This window comes from Chinchilla lanigera, unplaced genomic scaffold (genome assembly GCF_000276665.1).
Source record: "Chinchilla lanigera isolate Chin_1 unplaced genomic scaffold, ChiLan1.0 scaffold00080, whole genome shotgun sequence".
Lineage (NCBI taxonomy): Eukaryota > Metazoa > Chordata > Mammalia > Rodentia > Chinchillidae > Chinchilla > Chinchilla lanigera.
In genome coordinates this window covers 2,592,279-2,613,221 of record NW_004955481.1, presented here as the reverse complement: position 1 = coordinate 2,613,221, position 20,943 = coordinate 2,592,279, and the positions used below count along the sequence as shown (strand labels likewise).

The window sequence follows — 20,943 nt, the reverse complement described above, 5'->3', positions numbered from 1 at the left end:
ATGATGCCAAATGACCATTCCTAGAGAAGCAGAAAACCTGGGTATCTTGTGTGTGACAGGGTCCATTGCCCTCATTTAAAACCAAGGTAATATAAGTAGAGAAGAAAGGGATGTGGATATTGGGCAGAAGACAAGCAGCATCTGCTAGTGTCCTAGAGGGTACAGTCTGTATTGATTTCTTCCAAACTCTCAGAATCTGAGTGCTCTTACGTTGTTTGGTGTTAGAGCCATCAAGCTTTCTTCTGTCTACATACAGACTTTTTTCTTTTTTTAAACATAATACTATACATTACTGTTATGAATCTTCGTCATTTAACAAGATGATAGACATCATTCATATAATTTTAAACAGCTGTATGATAGTCCATCTTGTAGATATACCATAATTTATTCAACCTATCCCCTTCTATTAATTATTCAAGTTAAGCAGCCTGAATAATTAATAATAGGGGATAGGTTGAATCATATGTGATTAATAACCTTGTAATTTTATGTACATTTATAATTAATATCTTTGGACATTGGGTTACATTAAGCTGTACCAACTAAAGCTTTGATACCAGTTAACAAATTTACTCTAGGGAAGCTCTGTTGATTTTATGTACCCTATAAGAGCTTCTGAGAGAACTTGCCCCATGGCGGCTCTGGATATTATTATTTTTGAATTTAACTTAATTTTGTTTGTAATACTGGAGATGGAACCCAGGGCCTGACACATGCGAGGCAAGCACCCTACCATTGATCCTGGGTACATAATATTATTTTCAGATCCTTGCTGATTTGATAGGAAAATCACAACAAAGAAGAAGTATTTTTCACTTTCTTCAATTACAAGTGAGATTAACATTTTGAAAACTATGTGTGTCCTGTGGGCATTTTTAGCTCTCTTTTAAGTTTTCTGTTCATGCCCTTTGCTCCTTTAGAAGGTTGAGGTGTGCAGTTCTTTCTCATTGTTTTGTAAAAGCGCTTAGTCTAGTTACTGTCATGTGAGGCACACAGGGAAGTTCACGGGAGAGTCTGCCTCTGAGCGAGATCTGAAGGCTAAGGGCGTGCCACAGCAGCAAGTGCAGGGTTCAGTGGACAACACTGTGTGTCAGGGGGTTCATTTTCCAGGGCTGCCATCAAGACTACCACAGAATGGTAGTTTAACCAACTGAAATTTGTCTTCTCACATTTTGCAGGCTAGAAGTTCCAATGAAAGCAGGTGGCGCCCTTTTCCCCAAGCTGGTGGGAGAAAAATCTTGCTGCTTTTAGCATCTGGTGGCTGCAGGTGTGCGTGGTCTGTGGCTGCATCACTCCAGGCTCTGCCTCTGTCTCCCTGTCTGTGTCTCTTCCCCTTATTTCTCATAAGACACATTATGGAATTTAGGATCCACATGGTTAGTCTAGGATGATCTCACCTGCAGATCCTTAACTTGATTACATTTATCTGCAATGACCTTTTTTTTTTTTTTTTTTTTTTTTTTCAAATACGGTCACATTCATAGGTACCAGGAATTAGGTGTTGGATACATATTTCATCATACCACAGGAACCTAGAAGTCTGGTATTACAGGGAAGGAGGACATGACCCTGTAAAGTCGAGGCAGATGGCAACCACAAAGGGCCTTGAGCTGAGGAGTTTGGGTTTTACCACTGAAGTGAATGGGGACCAGGGGAGAGACCTGATCAGGTTTGCACTCTGGCTACTGCGAGGAGAGTGTTTGAACTGAAGAGTTGGTTAGGGAAGGAAGGAAGGAGGGGAATAGGGATATTTCAGGGTGTATGAGATGAGAGGCAGGAAGAAGGAGAATTCTTGAAAGACTTATAGGTTTCGTATTTGAGTGATCCGGTGTATTAACTTCAGGAAAAGATTGAGTTTGAGGTTCATTACTATGGAGAAGTCCAGGAAACAATCAGAGGTGGATCTGTAGGTCAGACTTCTCCCTGGAGTATAAATACAATTTGTGAGAGGAAGTGAAGGAAGACAAAGTATAATACTTCTCCCCCATCATGGAAAATATTGAACATGGGAGAAATGGAAAGAATTCTATAGTGAACTTCCACTTACCTGCTACCAAGAGTCTGTAATTACCATTTTTCCACACTTGCTTCATCTCACATCTATCCATCTGCCCATCTCTTTTCCATCTTATTTTTAAGATTTATATTTATTTATGCACTTATATTTATGCACTTTATTTATGCACTTACATTTATTAGTGCATAATATGGAGAAAGGCACTAATATACATATTAGTGCATAATATGGGGAAATCCCCCTGATATGCATTATAGTGTGCATATTACTAACTAGAGTCCAATATTTAGTCAACCCCATAAATCCCAAGGGTACCACTTGATAAATCGTGCTGAATGCATCCACCTGTGTTCTCCAAATCACTGTCAAGATGGAGAACAGTTCTGTAGGTTCCAGAAGTTCCCCTGTGCCCACTAAGGTTAGTTCCTGTCCCCACCCCACCCTAGAAGCAGCCGCTGTTTGGAGTCCCCCCTGCCCCAACCATAGATTAGCTTTGTCTGCTCTAGATCTTCGTATAAGTAGAAGCAAACAGGATTTGCTTCTCTATGTCTGGCTTGTTTCACTTAATATAATGTCTGTAAGAGTCATTTATCTTCTTGCTCCTTATTGTTGTGGAGTGGTTGTCTATTTTATGGCTCAGAGACCATGCCATACGTCCATGAGGAACACCAATTTTTAAATTTCTAATTAACTGATTAATTTATTTATTTAGCAATCAATGGTTGAACCCAGGGCCACTGCACTGAGCTACATCCCCAAGCCCCCTCCCCTTTTAAAAATTTTTTGAGACAATCTCACTAAGTTGCCTGCTCTGGGCACAAACTTGTGATCCTCCTGCCTCAGCCTCCCTAGTAGTTGAGATTACAGGTGTGTGCCACCTTGCCACTGTGCCTTGTAGGAAAACCAATTTTTAAGGGGTGGTCAGAGAAAGATTTCACCAAGTAGGTTGAGAAAAACAGTAAGGATAGTAGTGGTAACTGGCAGAAGTAAGTAACAATGGTTTTAATAGCAACAGCATTGTTTTTTCATTCTCATGTAATAGAAGTTCAGAGGAAGACCATCCTGGGTTGGTATGGAGGCTCCATTGTACCGTCAGTGACTCAGATTTATAACCTTTTACTCAGCTACCTTCAGTGCTGTCTTCTATTCTCAGAGTCATTTTATGGTTCAGCATAGCTACTTGAGCTCCAGCCATCCAGCCAGCTATCCAACCTGGCAACAGGAGGAACAATGAGGACAGAGGGGAGTGTGTCTCTTTTAGCAGCCTTCCTCATAGCCCTACACATACTCACTTAACACCTCATAGATGAAAATTTAATCACATGATGCACGCCACTAGGATAAGTAGCCTTTTGACTAGCCATTGGGCACACAGACACTCCAAATAAAATGGGGTTTCTGCTACAAGGGAAAGTGGAGTTAGCTGCCAGCAGCTTCATCTGCCTTCTTTCTTTTAAGACCTGGTGGCCAAGCTCCAGTGAGCTCCATTGAGCATTCCTACCTGTGGCTTTCCTAGATGAAAGCTGCTGCTTGGCAGATTTCCCTCTCCAGGGCTCTTGCCTTCTTGGATGATTGCCTTCTCTACCTTCTCTGCATCCCTTTTCCTGGTGGGAGCTTCCTGGGCCCTTGGGATCTTGTGGAGGGTGGGGATGAAAGAGGAACGATCTAGGAGCACTTGCAGAAAGCTTTATGGACAGGTTGCCTGCCCGCACCCCCGCCCCCGCCCCCGCCCCTACCCCTACCCCCTTACCCTGGGGCCCCTACCTGTCCTCTCTGGTCAGCTTCTTTTGTTGGGAGGGCCCAGGAGGAGGATTTCTCTGCCATGAGATTCAGAGAGATAAGGATGACCATTGTTGGAGACAGGTAGGGAGACCTGGTGAGTGTCTCTGAGACCAATGGCCTTGTCTGTGAATTGTAAGTAAGAACTGCCACCCAGGGATGGGGTTGGAGGAGCAGGACATGGCAGGGCCTATGGCATCTGTCCTTCGCTGGTGGTGGTGGGGCAGCTGAGACCTTCTCAGCCTGAGTGGGTGCCAGGCTGTGTGATCCAGGAAGCCAGGCCAGCATCCCTGTTGCCCCTGCAACAAACTCTGCTCTTGGCCACACTTGCATGGTGAGGGCTCCGTTTCTATAGATATCAGTCACCATGCAGGAGAGTTGGTGTGGGCTCCTAACTTCTCAACCATTGGCCAGCCCAGGGGCCATCGTGCTCCCTTCCTCCCTCCCCGATGCAGCACTCCTAAGGCACTGGAGCCCCATGGAGGAGAGGTGGAGTCAATGTGGTGTCTTGGGTCCCTCCTGTGCCTGCCCAAGTGAGCAGGTCTCCCCGGGCAGCCAAGCCTCCTGCACTGCCAGACTCTGCGGACGGAATGCTGCAGCCCTCCTTCCTCCTGCCTGAGACACCACGGTCAGCTCACCTCCTGCTGGCTGCAGACACAGTCTGATGGCCTCCAGGCCAGTGGGCCCTGTTTCCCGGGTATGGGGCATGTGTGCATCTCTATGGCTGTGGTATCACTAGAGCTCATGGTTCCTCCTGTGCATGCCTGTCTTGGGAGGAAAAATAGCCCACATTCTCTGACAGCTTAATGGGCTGTCAGCTCAGAGTCTGAGAGTGGAAGGTGGCAGGAGCAGGTGCAGGGAGCCTGGGGGAGCTCTCGGCTGCCAAAGGGCCAGATTGGACTGAGGGTGGCTATGGCTGGGCGCCCTGGTGACCCGTTGACACCGTTCTCAGGTTGTTGGCTGTCCATGGGCTGGTGTATTGTGACAGAGGAGGAGAGGGAGGAGCCAGGGCCCTTGGGGAAAACTTGGCCAGGGCTTGTAGGGCCTGGCTCCAACCTCAGACTTGAGAGAAATGAGACATTCCTCTGTTCATTCATTCATGCTGCACACATCTACGGAGCGCCTGCCGCATGTCAGCCGTGGGTGCTGGCACATGGAGTGGGTGGGATGCCCAGTTCCTACCCCAGGGGCTTAGGGACTAAGGGGCAGGATGAACCAGGGCACCAGGAGGCCATGTACTATGGGGCTGCTGAACTGGAACCCTGGGGAAGAAGTGGGAGCAGATAAAGGGAAAGGCCGGCCAGCCTTCTCCTTGACTTTGTGCTCAACCTCGAGATGCTGGGCCTGAGCCTCCCATCTGGAAGATGCTCAGGACTGTCTATCAAATGGATGTGGCTGCCAGGCGTCCAGTGTGCAGGAGAGACCACCACTCCCCACAAGACTACCTCGGAGCCCAGGGGGAACTGGTACCGTGATCTTTGTGTCCCTATCGCGCCTACTACACTGCCAGCTCATGTTCTGAGGCTGTGCTGTTGGTCCCTGCCCAGGGGTGGGTTAGAGAGGTGCAGGAAGATTCAACACCAGACTGCTGGAAGCAGCATTGCCAGCACTGCCTTGCTCTCTCCATTCCAGTTCTGGGCTGGCTAAGGGGGAGTGGGAGGCAGTTGGGAAGGTCCCTCACACGATGCAGGAGAGACCCTGCTGGTGGGGTGTGGTGCAGGGGCCTTTGTGACCGCCCCTGTAGACCTTTCAGTGCAAAGCCTAGGTATACTGTCCCGTCCCCAGCTGGCCCGGCCTACTGGTTCCAGGAGGGGTATCTGCGTGGGCACTAGAGTTCCAGTGCTGCTGACAGCACCGAAGGGGTTAATGCAGCCCGACTTCCTGTTGCCTTCCCTTCCCTCCTCCTCTGAAGGAAGCCTACATTGGAATTATAGGCATAAGTGCCGGCTTTTGAGGCATCAGCTGTTCACTGTGTCCCTGCCAGGCCTGGGCACAACCCTCTCGCCCACGTCTGCCTGCCATGGGTTCTGTCCTGCACATGGGGCCCCATTTAGCGTGGTGAGGCCCCCTGGGGACGCTTTCTCAAGCCCCTCATCCCCCAAACCTACACTGCCCCACCACAGAGAGCTTAGGCTCAGTGTACAAATGGTACCCAAGGAGGAGGGGCTGAGGAAGTGACATCGTTTGGCCCGCCCCCACCTGCTTACTCCCTATAAAAAGCAAAATGGTGACTCAGAGAGGAGAGTTGGAAGCGTCCTGCCTCCTGCTCCCACTGTTAATTTTTAGATGTGGAATTAGGCAGGAGGCAAAGGAAACAGCAGCTTGAAATACGAGGCTGGCATGCTATTAAGCAGGAGGCGATAGAGGAGCTGTTCCTCCGGACTCCTGGCAGCCTCTGACTGAGCGGAGCCTGGTGCCTGCCGGCGCTCCCAGCCCCTTCCTAGGCCCGGGTCCCTGTGCAGCCCCTGCCCCGGCTGGGCGTGCATGGTGCGGCTGGGGCCATGGCAGCCGGGGGCCGCCGCCGGCGCCCATTGCGCTACCAGTCCCTGGCAGCCCTCGTGGAGGATTCTCAGTGGCCTTTCTTGTTCCTTGTCTCAGACTTTAGCTACGCGGCCGACGACTACGACGCAGAGGGGCATGAGGAGCAGAAAGGGCCCCCCGAGGGCTCAGAGACCATGCCATACATCGACGAGTCACCCACCATGTCACCCCAGCTCAGCGCCCGCAGCCAGGGTGGTGGGGACAGCATCTCCCCCACCCCGCCCGAGGGGCTGGCACATGGGGTAGGTACACATCTGCTTTTCCTTCTGGGTCTGGGGAGCGGAGGTTTCTTCGGGGAGGGAGATGGAACAGCATGGGGTGTCGTGCTTCGGGCTCTGCTGGGGAGTATGATTATGTCTGTCCTTGGTGCCCTTGTCATCTCCTGTCCTGGGCCTCTCAGCCTCAGGCTTCTCTTCCTCCCCACCTGCTGCTCTCTGCCACCCCCTGTACCTGTCTCCCTCCTCTGCCCCATCTGCACCATTGCCCTCAATAACCCTTGCTTTCTCACTAGTTCTCCCTTGCAGCCCCTTTCATCAGCAGTGTTAGTAGGGGGCTCCAGGAGGGACCAGGCGGCCCTGTCCGGACCCTGGCTGGCGGGTGCCTGCATAGGTGCCCGTGCATTGTGAGGGTCCACATGCTGGCCCTGCAAAGCCTAGGCTGGCCTGGTGCTCCCTGAGGGGTGGAACAAGCTGCTTCTGTAGTGTTCCCTGAGGACCAAGGGCCCCTCCAGCCTCCTCTGTTGACTCAGGAAAGGAATAAACCCTGGTGGAGTCCACCTCCCCTTCTGCTGACAGCCAGGAGCTCTGCTCCCAAGAGATGCATTTTATAAGGAATATTAAATATGTGCTGCTCCAAGACAGGGCGGGGGATAGGAATGTGTGGAGGGCTGCGGTCCTCGTCATTAATGCTGTGTCTAGTGACAGGGACTGACTGTCTGGGCTCAGCTTGTGTGTGCACACCTGAGACACATGAGCCCGCAGGACAGAATTTTCTCAGGGCCTTTTCTGGAGTTGAGGAGAAGAATCAAAGCCATTCCTCTTGGCAGCGTGTGTTTGGGGGTGGGTGCCCAGAGTGTCTGGTCCTGCTTGGTTTATGCTTGACCAGGTGTTTTGTGGGGGTCCCATTTCTTCCCTCTCATCCCTCCCAGAGGAATGACACTAGGATGCTAGTTGATGTGTTTCCCCTCTCAGGGCCTAGCACCCCTATTCTGGCTGGACACTGCCTGGACTCTACCATTCTGGAGAACCCCCTGCTCTTTCCTACCCTCCGCAGGCTCTCACCCCCTCTTCACACACCAGGGTGGCTGTTATAGCCTTTGGCAACAAGGGCCTTGGCAACCAGCTTCCCACTTGGGGGAAGCCACATTGTTGCCGTGGCAACAGGGGCGGAGACAGAGCTCTGCGGCTGCCAGGCAGTAGAGTTTGGGAAGGGATGATGAGGGGCAGGTGGTAGGTGGAGGGGATGGGAGAGAGTGGTGGTCAGCCCGGGGCACTCCCCACACACAGAGCCAGCACTCTGGGGTGTTGTTGCCCTGGCCGCCTAAGGAAGAGTGGTGGGTTAGAGATAGACCTCTTGGGCATGCAGGCACAGGGACTTCTGCACCTGAGACAGAAGAAGGGGTTCTGGGTCCTGAGCTCAGGACAACCAGTGGAGGGCAAGAAGGAGTGAACTCTTGCTCCCCGTCTCTGCCTTTCAGTCTCAGACCACAGCTCAGGGGCTCTGAGACTCAGATGCTGCTCAGAGGCTCAGAGACTTCCCCTCTCCCAAGGGGCCTCAGCCCTTACCCCACTGTGAGCAGGCGCAAGAAGATGCCTGTGGGATCTCAACACGGGGCCAGGTCTTTGCCCTCTCCTGTCCCCTTCTTTTCTCCGTTCTCAGCCTTCTTCGCTTCTTTGCCCCTGTCTCCTTCACTTGTCACATGACCACCTTGCCAGAGATTTCATCCATGGATTTTTAGATTCACTGGTGAACGGTCCTGCCCAGGGCTTTCTGTAGTAACACAAGTCACACGTGTAACAGAGAAGCCTCTGCCTGGTGCTCTGAGGCTTTGGACCACAACTTCACTTTGTGCCTGCTCATTTTGCCTAGTGGCTCACAAGAGAATGACTTGACTGAGGGCCTTTCAATTCTACATTTGCTACAGAGAGACAACCTACTGCAGAGTGACAACCTATTGAGGTGCTTGGGGCTCCCAGTTTTAACTTTTACACGGTGGATGACAGGCCACACTAGAAGGAGTAGGGAGTATTTCTCCACCTTGGGGATCTAACAGATTACAGCCTGCTGCACCCCACTGCCCGCTCTGCCTTCCCTCCCAAAGATGCGATTCTGCCTTTCCCGCTGCATCACGGGTCCCACCTAGTGGACGCTGGAAGTATTGCTATTTATACTGGGGGACCTGGAGGGAGCCACTGTTGTATTTGGGGATGTTTTGGTTAAAAAAAAAAGAAAGAAAGAAAGAAAGGAAGGTTAAGTTTCCTGCTACTTGGCTGTGCTCATCTGGCCAAGCAGGGCTCCTCCCCACCCATGCTTCCTGTTGGGAACTTGGGAACAGAGGGGACTTTTGGACCAAATCAAACAATTGTTGTAGATATTCAAATATCAGGCCTCGGTCACAGCCTGGGAGCTGAGGCTTCTAGCACCCAAACATGCTGTCAGCTTGGTCTGGAGACTCAAGATTTGGTCTTTGTATTAGTCAGGGCTCTCCAGAGAAATAGGAGTAGGATATATGCCTGCATGTGAGTGTACGTATGTGTATCTGTATGTGTGTGTGTGTGTGTGTGTGTGTGTGTGTATACTTATATTTTACATCTTGACTCACGTGATTCTGCAGACTAAGAAGCTCCACTGTCTACAGTGGATTACTGAAGGCTCAGATGTGCACTTCTAGTCCAGTCCCAAAGGCCTGAGAACCTGGAGAGCTGATGGTGTAAACTCCAGTCCAAAAGCCAGTTGGCTTGAAGCCCCAGAACTGCCAGTATTTCAGTCCGAGTCCAAAGGATGGAAAAGACCAGTGCCCTAGCTCAAGAAGTCAGGCAGAAGGAGCTCCCTCTTACTCAGCCTTTTGTTCTACTCAGGCTTCCAGTGGATTAGATGAGGACTGCCCACACTGGGGAGGCAGTCTGCTCTGCTCGGACTGAAATGTTAATCTCATCCAGAAACACCCTCATAGGTACACACAGAATAATTAGACAAATATCTGGGTGCCCTATGGCCTAGTCAAGTGGACACATCCAATGAGCCATCACAGTCTTTTTTTTTTAGGTGCTAAGGATTGAACCCAGGACGTTTGTACTGAGCTACATATCCAGCCCTCCCTTTCTTCCTCCCTCCCTTCCTTTCTTCTTCCCTTCTTCCCTTCCTTCCTTCCTTCTTCCCTCCCTTCCTTCCTTCCTTCCTTCCTTCCTTCCTTCCTTCCTTCCTTCCTTCTTTCCTTCCTTCCTTTCTTTATTTTTTTCTTTTCAGACAGGATCTCACTAAATTGCCCAGGCTGGGCTCCAACTTGTGCACTTCCTGCCTCAGCCTCCCAGAGTGTTGTGATTATAGTCATGTGCCCCCACACCTGGCTGAACCATCCTACACTTCCCCTCAGTGGCCCAAAGAATTGGAAAAAGAAAAAAAAATAAACATAAGTTTTGGATAGATAAAGTCTGTGCTCTACCCGACGTGGTGGCACATGCCTGTAATTACAGTATTCAGGAGGCTGAGGCAGGAGGATCTCTGTGAGTTTGAGGCCAGACGGGGCTACAAAATGAGCTCAAGACCAACCTGAACTGCATAGCAAGACCCTGTCTCAAAAAGACTGAAAAAAAAAAAGTCTGTGCTCTGGTTGTGAGATTTTGGATGAGTATTATAATACCACTGAGCCTCAGTTTCCTCATCTCTAAATTGTAACAACTACCTCTCTAAATAATATCCAGTAGTACCAGCTACAGGGCTGTGGGGAGGATGACGAAGCATCAGGCTGGCTTTGGATGTTCAGCTCAGCTTCTGGTGCTCCAGGCCCACAAGACTTTCATTGTCAGTTCCTGGGGAACTAGGAACATTGTAAAGACGCAATCCAGCATGTGCATGCGCGCCTGCGCACGCGTGTGTGTGTGTGTGTGTGTGTGTGTCTGTATGTGTACACTGCTGGAGAGTGAATCTTTTTTGTAGTCCATCCCCTTTCTGGGGCTGGGTTCCTCCTGCCATGTGTAACAGCCCCAGGTGAAGCTGGACCTCTGGCGTTGGCAGCATACCTGCTCCTCACTCCCCAGCGTGCCTTTCTCTCCTATTTGTTTTGTTTATGCCCAAGAACTATGCAGTCCACAGAGGTATTGGGTGAACCCTGAAGCCCTGCCCTGTAGATCCTTCTCTAGCCCAGGCTGAGCAGGGCACCACGCCACAGGGCAGGGTCACAGACCACTGGTGGGCCCAGTTTCATCCTCAAAAGAAGTGGGGAAGACTCTCTATGATCAGTGGGAGCTTAGGTTCCTCGCCCAGGACCACAGTCTCACAGAAAATCTTGTTCTCAGTAGGCCATAGATTCCCATCTCAACTCTAGGGAGGTGCAGTAAAAAAGGGCCACAGAAACATCTGAGTTGTGCCTCTCCTCTACCACTTGGTAGCTGTGTGACCTGAGGAATGGCACTCACCACCTCTGAACTCCACATTGTTCGTTTGTAAAGTGAAGATACTGAGAATTTCCTGCTCTTCGTCCTCATCTGTCTATTGTGAGTCTTCTATAAAATGGTGTTAGGTAGAATGACTGCAGCTACCAGGAGAATTCAGAAATAAAGGTGGAAATGGATTGAAATGATCCCCATTGTCCTTCGTCTATTTCCTTCCCCCTTTGTCCTCCTCATCACAGCTACTTAAAGACATGTGCCACTCTTTTCACATATGTGACTTTATTTAAGGCCTACAGTGGCCCTGTGAGGTAGGTGCTCTAATCATCATTTTATAGTTAAGGAAACGAAGGCTTAGATAGGTGACATAATTTGTCTGAGCCCACACAGCCAGTGGGGCCAGAGCTTTACTTAAACATGGGTCTTTGTGGTACTGGAACCTGAGAAGTGCTGCTGGGTCCTGCTCAGATGTCCCCACCCTGGTGAAGCTTTTCTTTTGGCCTTTTTTGAGACAGGGTCTTGTTCTATAATTCAGGCTGGCCTTGAACTCTATGTAGCTCAGGCTGGCCTTGAATTAATGGCAATCCTCCTGCCTCAGCCTCCCAAGTGCTGGGATTACAGATATGTACCACCATGCCTGGCCCCTGGTAAAGCTTTTACAACTCACCCCTGGCCCTCTTGATGTTTATCAGATGTGGGGTGCATCTGTTGTGTGAGATCAGGAGCTCTGATTCCTGACTGTCTCTGTGACCCTTCTCAACAGCTTTCAGCCACCTGGGAGTTCTTACCTGGTGTTTGGAATTGAACAAGCAGTTCTGAGTTAGCCAGGAGGAGGGAGGGCAGACATATGGGGTCTCAGGGCAGGAAGCTGGGAAAAGTCGCTGCCCTCTCTTTCCTTCTTAGGTCCTTCTCATCCCAAGGGCTGAGACTTGGGATTTGATGGCAGGGAGGGCCAGCAGCTTCTGTGTGTCCATCCCACTCAGCTCCCTTTATACTGCAGACAAGGCCTGATGGGGTGGGCTTCCTGCTCAGTCTGTGGCCTCCCTGTCTCAGCAGCCTGCTCCCTATCTCTCCCCTTCCTGGACCTCATCCCTGCTGCAAAGAGGACACTAACTGACTCCGGTGTGACAGGTGCTGTGCTAGGAGCCCAGGGAATTCATTGCCCCTAGGGTCTCCAACTCCTGGGACAGACCCCTTTCATGTAGGAAGAAACCAAAGCTCAGGGTGGCTCCAGGCCTTGTCCAAATTGGGAAGGAGGAAAGTCCAAAGTAGGTAGACAAAGTACTTCAGTTGTGGCTGTTGACCCCCTTCCTGGCGGACTCTCTCTGTCTTCTCTAGGGCACCCTCTCCTTCCACCTGGCTTGAACTTGCTCAGCCATCTGCACTGTCTTTCCTGACAAACTGTACCTGGTGGGCCTGGCTGGCGTGTCCCCACGGCTTCCTTCCTGTCTGGGATCTCCTGCCGGCCGGGATGCTGGGATCATAGTTTATTAGTGGATTTCACATTTGCCAGTCAGACTACTCACAAAGTAATCTTCATCCAAAAACAGTGGTGCTGATCTACAGGGACCAGGTGCTGTGGACAGAAGGGTGGGCTCAGCCATTCTCTGGCCCTGAGGCCCTGAAATCTTCGTCAAGGCAGGGAGGGAGACAGGAGGTGACCCAAATAGTCACACGAAGCATGTTACATTGCTCCCGAAACAAATGCTGTGAGAGCCTGGAAGAATGTCCTCACGGTGTACGGCCACACAAGGTGAGGCAAAGTCCAGAAGGCTTCATACTGTGAGAGTCCAGAAGGGTAACAGAGCCTGGTGGCTCTTACGCTATGGACTCTGCTTTCTGTCATTGTCACCTATTTTCTCCACGAGTAGGTATTAGCGAGGCCAGAACATTTTCCTGTCACACAGAGGATACCCTTCATGACCTCTTGCCCAGGAGGGACCTAGGGCAATGGTTTCTGTTTGGAGGGTCACATGGAGCCCTCATCCTCCTGCCTCCTGCCAAATGCCAGGTACTGTTAATAGCACTTTGTACGTATCCGCTCATTCATCCCTGGCACCACCTTGCGAGATGGGCACCATCGTTACCCCATTTCATGCATGTGGAAACGAGCGAGCAGAGGCTGCCTACTTAGTAAATGATGGGGTGCTTGTAGCCACTAGCCTCTGCCCCTTCTCTGGATCGTGAGTGTGAGCTTTAGCCCCGTTATTTTACCTCTTTCTGGTTGTGTGACCTCGGCCTCTGACCCTGCCACTGTAAATGAGGGTAAAAACCTCCTATCTGGAAGGGCTGCTCTGAGGACCAGATGACATAAACAGTTGTGAAAATGCTTGGCGCTGGGCTGCATGATGAACATGCTCCCAGGGTATTAGCTGAATTTGAATGATGTGAAGCCTTGCTCTCTCCCGGACCCCAGCTCTGGGGGCAGAGCTTAGTCCCTGCAGGCATGGCTCCACTCCCCTCAGCATTCCTGCCAGGTGAACACCCCATCTACAGGGGCCACCACGGGAAGAGAGAGGCACACAGGTCCAGTGCCTGGAAAAGAGGTTGAGACGTAATTCGGACCATTCCTTCACCATCCCCTAATTTGAGGCTGCTCCCTTAAGGCCCTTAGTCCACCTTGCTGGACGCTGACCCACTGCCAGGGGTTTGTGGGCTGAAGAGGAAGGGAATGCTGGGGAAACAGATGAGACAGGGCTCAGCTGGCTGTGTTTGTCCCTAGCAAATGCTCGCCTCTCCTCAGAGCCTGGCCTCCAGTTCTGCAATTTGTGATCTGGAACCGGCCAAGTAGTTCTTTGCTGTGGGGAGTGGCCCTGTGTTGCAAGTTGTTTGGCAGTGTCCCTGGCCTTGTCAGTAGATGCCAACAGCATCCTCAGGTTAAGTTGTCACAACCAAGTTTGTATCCAGACATTGTCAAATATCTCTGGAGGAGCGTAATCGTCCATGGCTGAGAACCACTATCCTCTAAGAAGGCTACAAAGGTCAGAGTCTAGAACAGCTATGTCAGGTGAGTGATGTGCCCCAGGGGACATTGGCATTTACTAAGTAGTAAATAATGAATGCTCAGAAAAGACTTAGTGAAGCTGGACTTAATGGTACAGGTCTGTAATCTCAGCTGCTTAGAAGGCTGAGGCAGGAGGATTACACATTCGAGGCCAGCCTTCGCAGTTTAGCTAGACCCTGTTTCAAAATGAAGTTAAAAAGGGGTTGGGGCTGGGGGTTTAGCTCAGCGGCACAGTGCCTGCCTGGCAAGCACAAGGTTGTGAGTTTGATTCCCGGTACCGGAAAAAACAAAACAAAACAAAACAAAAAAAGGGGGTGGGATGTAGGTCAGCGGTAGAGGTTTGTCTAGCATGCATAAGGCCCTGATTTCAGTCCCCAGTACTGCGCTAAGGGGACTAGAATGGCTTCACAAAGCTTACAGGGCTAAGTGAAAGTGTTCAAGGAAGAAAAGTCAAGGCATTTGGGTTGGATGGATGGTTCCTCTGAATTCAGAAAACCTAGGCCAGGAGAAACCAGCAGCCGTGTAGCCCTAGAGTGGTAGGCAGAGGGGCTGGAGTAGGGGTAGGGGAGATACTGATTACTCTGTGACCTGTTGTACTCTGCATTTGTATGAGGTGAAAATGTTAGCCAGTTAAAATGACAGAAAATGATCTTGTGTTACCCTGGAGGGCAGAATGAGAATAATTACTGTAAGGTCAAATTTGAGTAAATACTAAGAAGAATATTTCAACTGTTAGGATTCACTAGAAATAGGACGGGTAATGAGCTCCCTGACTTTGGAAGAGGCTGGTGATTGAAGGTAGAGAGGAGATTCCTTCATTGGTAGTGTCTTTTAGGTTCCTTTAAGCCCTGGGATCCCAGTGAATATGACTGGCTTCCATAGAAACCAATGATTCAGCCAGGCCCCTTGTTTCTTGAGAGACTCTTGCCTTGCCTTATAAGCCTCCTACCGTCATTCCCACTCACTAAATATTTTCGGAGCACCAAGTTTTTACAAGATACTGTTTTGGGTGCTGTGGGGAATTAATATGAACTAGGGATTTGTGCCGCTCCCAACCCCGTGTAATTTTTCTGTTGCTTTTCCCTTTCCTCCTTTTGTCTGTTTGCTTGTTTTTGGTGCTAGGGATCAAACTGAGAACCATGTGTGTGCTAAGCACATGCTCTACCCCTGAGCTACACACCAGCCCAGAAGTCCTCTCTTTCAAGGCTCCTGGGGATTGTGCAAGAGGCAGGGTCAGAGAGTGGGTTGTGCTATGTCTGGACACTGGTCAGGAGGAATATCCCTAGCAAGGGAGCAATGTAACTTATGGAATATGAGAAAGCCATTGGAGATTTGGGAAAAGGAGATGAAGTGGTGTGGGCAGGGGTTTGGGTTTGTTGGATAGGTAGGAGGTAAGTCTGGGAGGGGGCCAGACCCTCATCCCTCTATGCTCTAACCCCACACAGCACCTGCCGAAGAAGGGGAGAACAGCTTGTGCAATAGCTGGTGGCAGCTGAGGCTTTAGCATGTTCCAGGCAGTATCCTGTGTGCACCAGTCTTAGAGTTCATTTTATAATTATTTACATTTTACAGATGAGGAGACTGAGGCACAGGGAGTTAAAGACCTTGTCCAGGTTTATAGGGCTATCAAAAGACAGAACTAGAATTCAAATCCAGTATCCAAAGGAGTTATTTTGTTTTCATCCGTTTGTTTTACCATATAAACAAGGTCATGTACTGGTTTATACCCAACCCTTGCTTTTATGTTAATTGAATTCTATATATGATCTTTTGAGTGACTTCTACCAAAGTGCCTAGAACAGTGTCTGGCACATAGTAGATGCTCAGTAAATGTGGGTTGAACGAGTGTATGAACATTTGCTTCCCTCCAGCCAGACTGAATTCTTACAATCTCTTCCTGTCTCCTAGTTCCCTCCTCCCCACTGGTTGGCTAACCCTTGTTCATTTTTACCTCAGAGTTTTAATGTCATCTTCTCCAGGGAGCCTCTTGTGACTTCCCCTATTCTGTGTCACATGCGCCTGTGTGTGGCCTCATACCTCAATCTAGATTCCCAGTCATAACAGTAAACATATTTTGTGGTTGGTTTGGGTTTTTTTTTTGGGAGGGGGACACTAGGGATAGAACCCAGGACCTTGAGCATGCAAAGCACATGCTGTACCACTGACCCACACCCCCGACCCCATACTTCTTTTTGGAACTTCTTTATTTTCCTGGATTACGTCATTCAAAATTCTAGCTTAAGATAAGAAATACATAATGTAGACAGTGAAAGTCTCCTTAATTCACATCCTACAGAGAGAACAGCTGAAAGTTGATTGTACATTTCTCTTTACTTTTTCCCTATGTAAACTACATGCATTAAGATAAGATCACAGTACTGGTAGTTATGCAATTTGCCCTTGTTATTTTACTTAATAAGACTAGGACATCTTGCATACCAGTACTTAAAGATCTACGTCATTCCTTTCATGACTCAGTGTTCTCATTCTATGGATGTGCCACACTTCATTTAGCCATTTTGCTTTCTTTTCTTTTTGTGATACTAGGGGTTGAACCCCATACCTCAAGCATGCTAGGCAAGTGAGCTACACCTCTGGCCCCAACCAATCCACTTCCGATAGACTTTTGGGCCTTTTCCAGTCTTCACTGGTATAAATATAACTGCTGAGAACGTCTTTGTACATATACCTTTGTACCCTTCTAAAAATGTTATTTTCAGAGAAATTCCCGAGAGTGGAATCGGTGAGTCAGAGGGTGTAAACATTTAAAATCACAATAGGTATTTCCATGGTATCCTTTCCAGAGGAGTTGTGATTTAATTGGCTCATTCTGAGATGTGCCCCTCCCCAATCCTGCCCTTGCCCTGGTACTGCCCCTCCCTTGGCACCACCTTGGGAATCAGTCACTATGGCCAGTCTGCCCCAGAAGGCAGACATAGTGTCACCTGTGTGTGGCTGCATTCTTAATGCAGGCATAGTGCCTAGTGCACCACAGGCAATTGACAAATGCTTGTTGATGAATTGGTAAGGGAGGGAGAGGATGGAGAATGAGGGAGATTTAAGGTGTGGACTTAGTGGATGTCAGAAGTCTGGCTGAGGCCCCAGTGTCGTGGAGAGCGTGTGCCTTTCGTCTTCTGGGGTGGTGCCAGCGACCTCTCCGTGTTCATCTCCTGCCCTTTTCACGCTGTCCTGTAGCCATTCTTCCTTTAAAAACCATTCCCTTCAGGCCTTCCTGCCTTTGCCTAGAAACTTTCCCAGTTTCCAGGTGCCCTTCTCCTATGAAGCTTTTCCTCTTGGGCAGGGTTAGTGCCTCTGTTCTGTGTTCCCAGTGGGGCTGATAAATGAGAACACTGAGCATATGCCAGGGGCAGAGGCCCCGTCAAAGACTGTATGCCTCACATACCAGGCCTTCTCAGGGTCTGCATGGAGGAGGAGCCAGTGAACAGGCCGATGGACCAGATGAGTAGTCCCAGTAGTACATTGCTGGGGTTATATAGATGTGAGGTGCTGCCAACCTTGGTCAGGTGGTGGCTTTGGAAAAGAAAAAGAAGGAAGGGCCCAGGGATGAGTGGGGCCTGCAGGATTGAAGAGCTACGAGATGGCCTCGCCAGTGGAAGTAGAGAAGCCAGAAGGAAAAGCTGGTTTGGGGCCTCCTGATCTGGATATGTGGAGTTAAAGGGCTGTTGCTGGGATTTCCAAGAAAGGAGATCTAGCATGTGGTATAGGTGTCAGACCCACAGCCCAACAGGATGCTGGGCTGAAGATGGTGGGTTGCCACTGGTCTAGTAATAAGAAGGATGAAGAGCAGAGGGCTGGGGCCTGGGTGAGCATCTCCACACATACAGGAGGCAGGCGGAAGAAGGGCCAGCTTAAACCAAAGAGTAGCCATAAGCAGCACATACACAGCCAAGACAGCCAAATGCTTAGACAAGGTCCAAACTGCAGGAGCCAAGGACTAGGAGAGGGAGGCCTCTGGCTTGGGAATGGGCCATTCTGGGGACCCTCAGGGGCGCCCTTTCCCTGGAGAGGAGGATCAGGAGCCAGGCTCAAGTGGGCAGAGTGGAGACACAGAGAGGAAGCGCAGGTCCAGAGCTGGCTCAGGACATTTGTGAGGGAAAGGGAGGGACTACTGTGGGGACTTGTGAGTCATTTCCCCTCCAGGGGGAGGACTGGGGGCCTCTGAGTGGAGTCTGTGTCCAGTGGGGGGGACATTCTAGTTACTCATTGGAATTTCCAGCCAACTCTAGGGATTGGATAGAGACGCCTTGTGTTTTCAGGGAGCGGCTTCTGTGAAGTACAAGGTTTGGAGGAAGAAGTAGGTATTGATCTGACACACTGGGTATGGGCATCGGGAGTGGATATGGGACACTCTAAAAGGTCACTAAGAATACCTTTTGGATGAGGAAGGGACACAGAGAGGCCTTCTGGTTTTGGCTCTTCTCCCATGCCGCCTGCTGGTCTAACCCGTGTGGGCAGCCCATGCCTGTACTTGGATCCTGCAGGGCGGGGGACAGAAGAACCTGTGGCACAGGGCCCTGTGCTGGCACACATGTGCCCTGGGGAATGCCAGGCCCAGTTGTTCCCAAGCCCTGGGAGCGGCCTCACCCACTTAGACCAAATGAGGAATTGTGGCTCAAAGGGCCCATCAGATGTGCCCTGGCTATTTATACCCATCCAGTGCAGGACCAGGGAAAAACCAGGGACTAGAGGAAGAGCTGGTAGGATGGGCTGTGCCTCTGCTGAACCCTAGTGGGACAGTTTCCTAGCTAGGGCATGTCATTCCTGGGCCCCAGAGAGCCCATCCAAATATCACACTGTATTTCAGCTTTGGCAACAGGACCGAGCCTGAGTCCCCCCTACAGCTCAGAGCTCCTGCAGAACTTTTTTTTTTTTTTTGGTCTTTTTTTGAGACAGGGTTTCGCTATGCAGTTCAGGCTGGCCTTGAGCTCACTTTTGTAGCCCAGGTTGGTCTCGAACTTGCAACGATCTTCTCAAGTGCTGGAATTGCAGGCGTGTGCCACCACGCCTGGCTGAACTTTTTGGAAGTGAGGATAAAAAAAACCACATCCTTTTCTTTACCTTTTTATTTGCTTCTCTGCCCTCCACCCAGCTTGGGGGCTCAGCGGAAGGCTGGTACTCAGCTAAGGGGCCCAATGGAGCAGATGGGAGGTCGCACACATGGTCAGGGATGAGGCTCAGTTGAACCGTCTTGGAAATGGCCTCAACACAGTGGTGGCAAGCCTATGGCATGCATGTTATTTTAAGATAAAAGATGTTGATGTATGAATTGTTTTTTTCTAAACTAAATCCTCAGTATTCAGGTTTAATTGCAGTGTTGGGGCTTTGAGATAAATAAGTGGGTTTGGGGTTGGAGTGTGGGAACTTGTCTCTACGAGGCTCACTATGACTGCCTCTACAGTTTGACTCTTTACCCTGTGGTCCTGCGCTTATCACCTGGCAGGGAATGCAATGTGTGTGAGAGGCTGCTCACCAGAGGCATCGGTGGACAGCCTCAGATACTGCACTATCTGATTGGTGGCTCCTATTATATAGGTCAGTGGTGGCGAACCTATTACATGAATGCTGCAGCTGGCTGTTATCATTGAAAGCTCTAAAAGGTTTGCCATCACTGGTGCAGGTTAACAAAGAGAACTTGTAGGTTAGTGCAGTACTGTGTGGCTGAATTTGATTTGAAGATGTCAGGTCCAATGAGGAAATGGGACAGAGGAGACGCTAAGGGAGCCTCCCACCCACCCACACATCTCTTAACTTTCCCTCAAAGAGACAACCAATTGCAAGAATAAAGGCAGACCCTTAGTCTGTGGGCCTAGTTCAAGGCACAGATGTGATTCATTTAGACGGTTTTTGTAAAATGTAAATTATTTGCTGTCATTTTAAAATCAGGAGATTTCACCCAAGAATGTAATTTCCTGCTTGAATAAAGATCAAACAACCTTGAGCCTGTGTCACCTTTTGTGACAGCTATTCAGGTTGCCCAGGCCCTACTTGGCCCCTTCAGCGATCACCTTACTGCACCCTCTCTGTCTGGCGCTCTCTGTCACTGTTGCCCTGAGTATTAGGTTGTGAAAGAAGAGTTCTGGGAGCTGCCGCTAGACTCCTCCCCCTGAGAGTAGGGGTGTGTGCATCTCGGGGGTCAGAGTGAGGAGGCCAGCCTAGGGGCTTCACCTTCTGGATGAGTGTAGTTTCTGTAATGCTGAGGAAGCCCAGGGAAGCCAGCTGAGAGTGGGCAGGGCTGGCGACGCTGTCTGCCCTGTTATGTGTGCCTCGACCTTGTAGGGCTAACTCTGTGGGGGGGGGGGGGGTCCGGGATGTGGGCATCGCCAGTCTGGGCAGCATCTGGGAGTGGGATGTGGTATCTGAGTGGTCCGTGGTGCCCAGCAGCACATGCTCAGGACCCTGGCTGGCACTTGTACTCCTCTTGAGGGTTGTTAAATAGATCAGGCCCCTCTTTTACAAAGCCCTGTTCACCCCGTCATGACAGGGATGGCAACTGTGGTTTCTCACCCAGCTTGGACCTCCCCTCCTCAAAGGTGTTGTAGCTTGAGGCCAAGATGCAAAGGAGGCTCGGCTTGTGAGCATCCCGCGTGAATGTGAAGGGGACAGGACGGAGGGCGGCAGCTGTGCAGGGAAGCAGCTCTCCTGCTCCCCCCTGCCTCCCGGCACTAGAGAGAAGTTGTAAATAAAGCCTGTCTCTGGGAAGCAGACCTCCCCCTGCGCCCGCCCGGCCTGTCTGCGGCCTCCTCCCTCCCTCCTCCTCCGCTCCCGAAGCCTCCGCCAGCCAGCCGCTCGCCCCGGTGACCACAGAGGGAACGAACGGCTCCACCTCGCAAGTCAAGACGTGCATTTCCTGTATATTCAGAGCAAACGCGAGCCTCCGAGTCCAGAAAGGGCGGGCTTTGTGGGGCCGGGGACGCGGCGGCAGGGCGCCAGGACCGAGCGGGGCAGCGGCAGCCCAGGCCAGGACCCGGGCG

The 20,943-nt window shown here is 50.5% G+C and overlaps 1 protein-coding gene across 1 annotated transcript in view; it reads left to right on the top strand.

Moving 5' to 3' along the window:
• Positions 1–20,943, top strand: part of Abr (active BCR-related) — a gene marked incomplete in the record, with an annotated part of 207,359 nt that overhangs the window by 97,446 nt on the left and 88,970 nt on the right. The window contains 1 exon segment of the mRNA XM_005402643.2: positions 6,398–6,582. Coding sequence (XP_005402700.1) covers positions 6,398–6,582 — 185 coding nt within the window.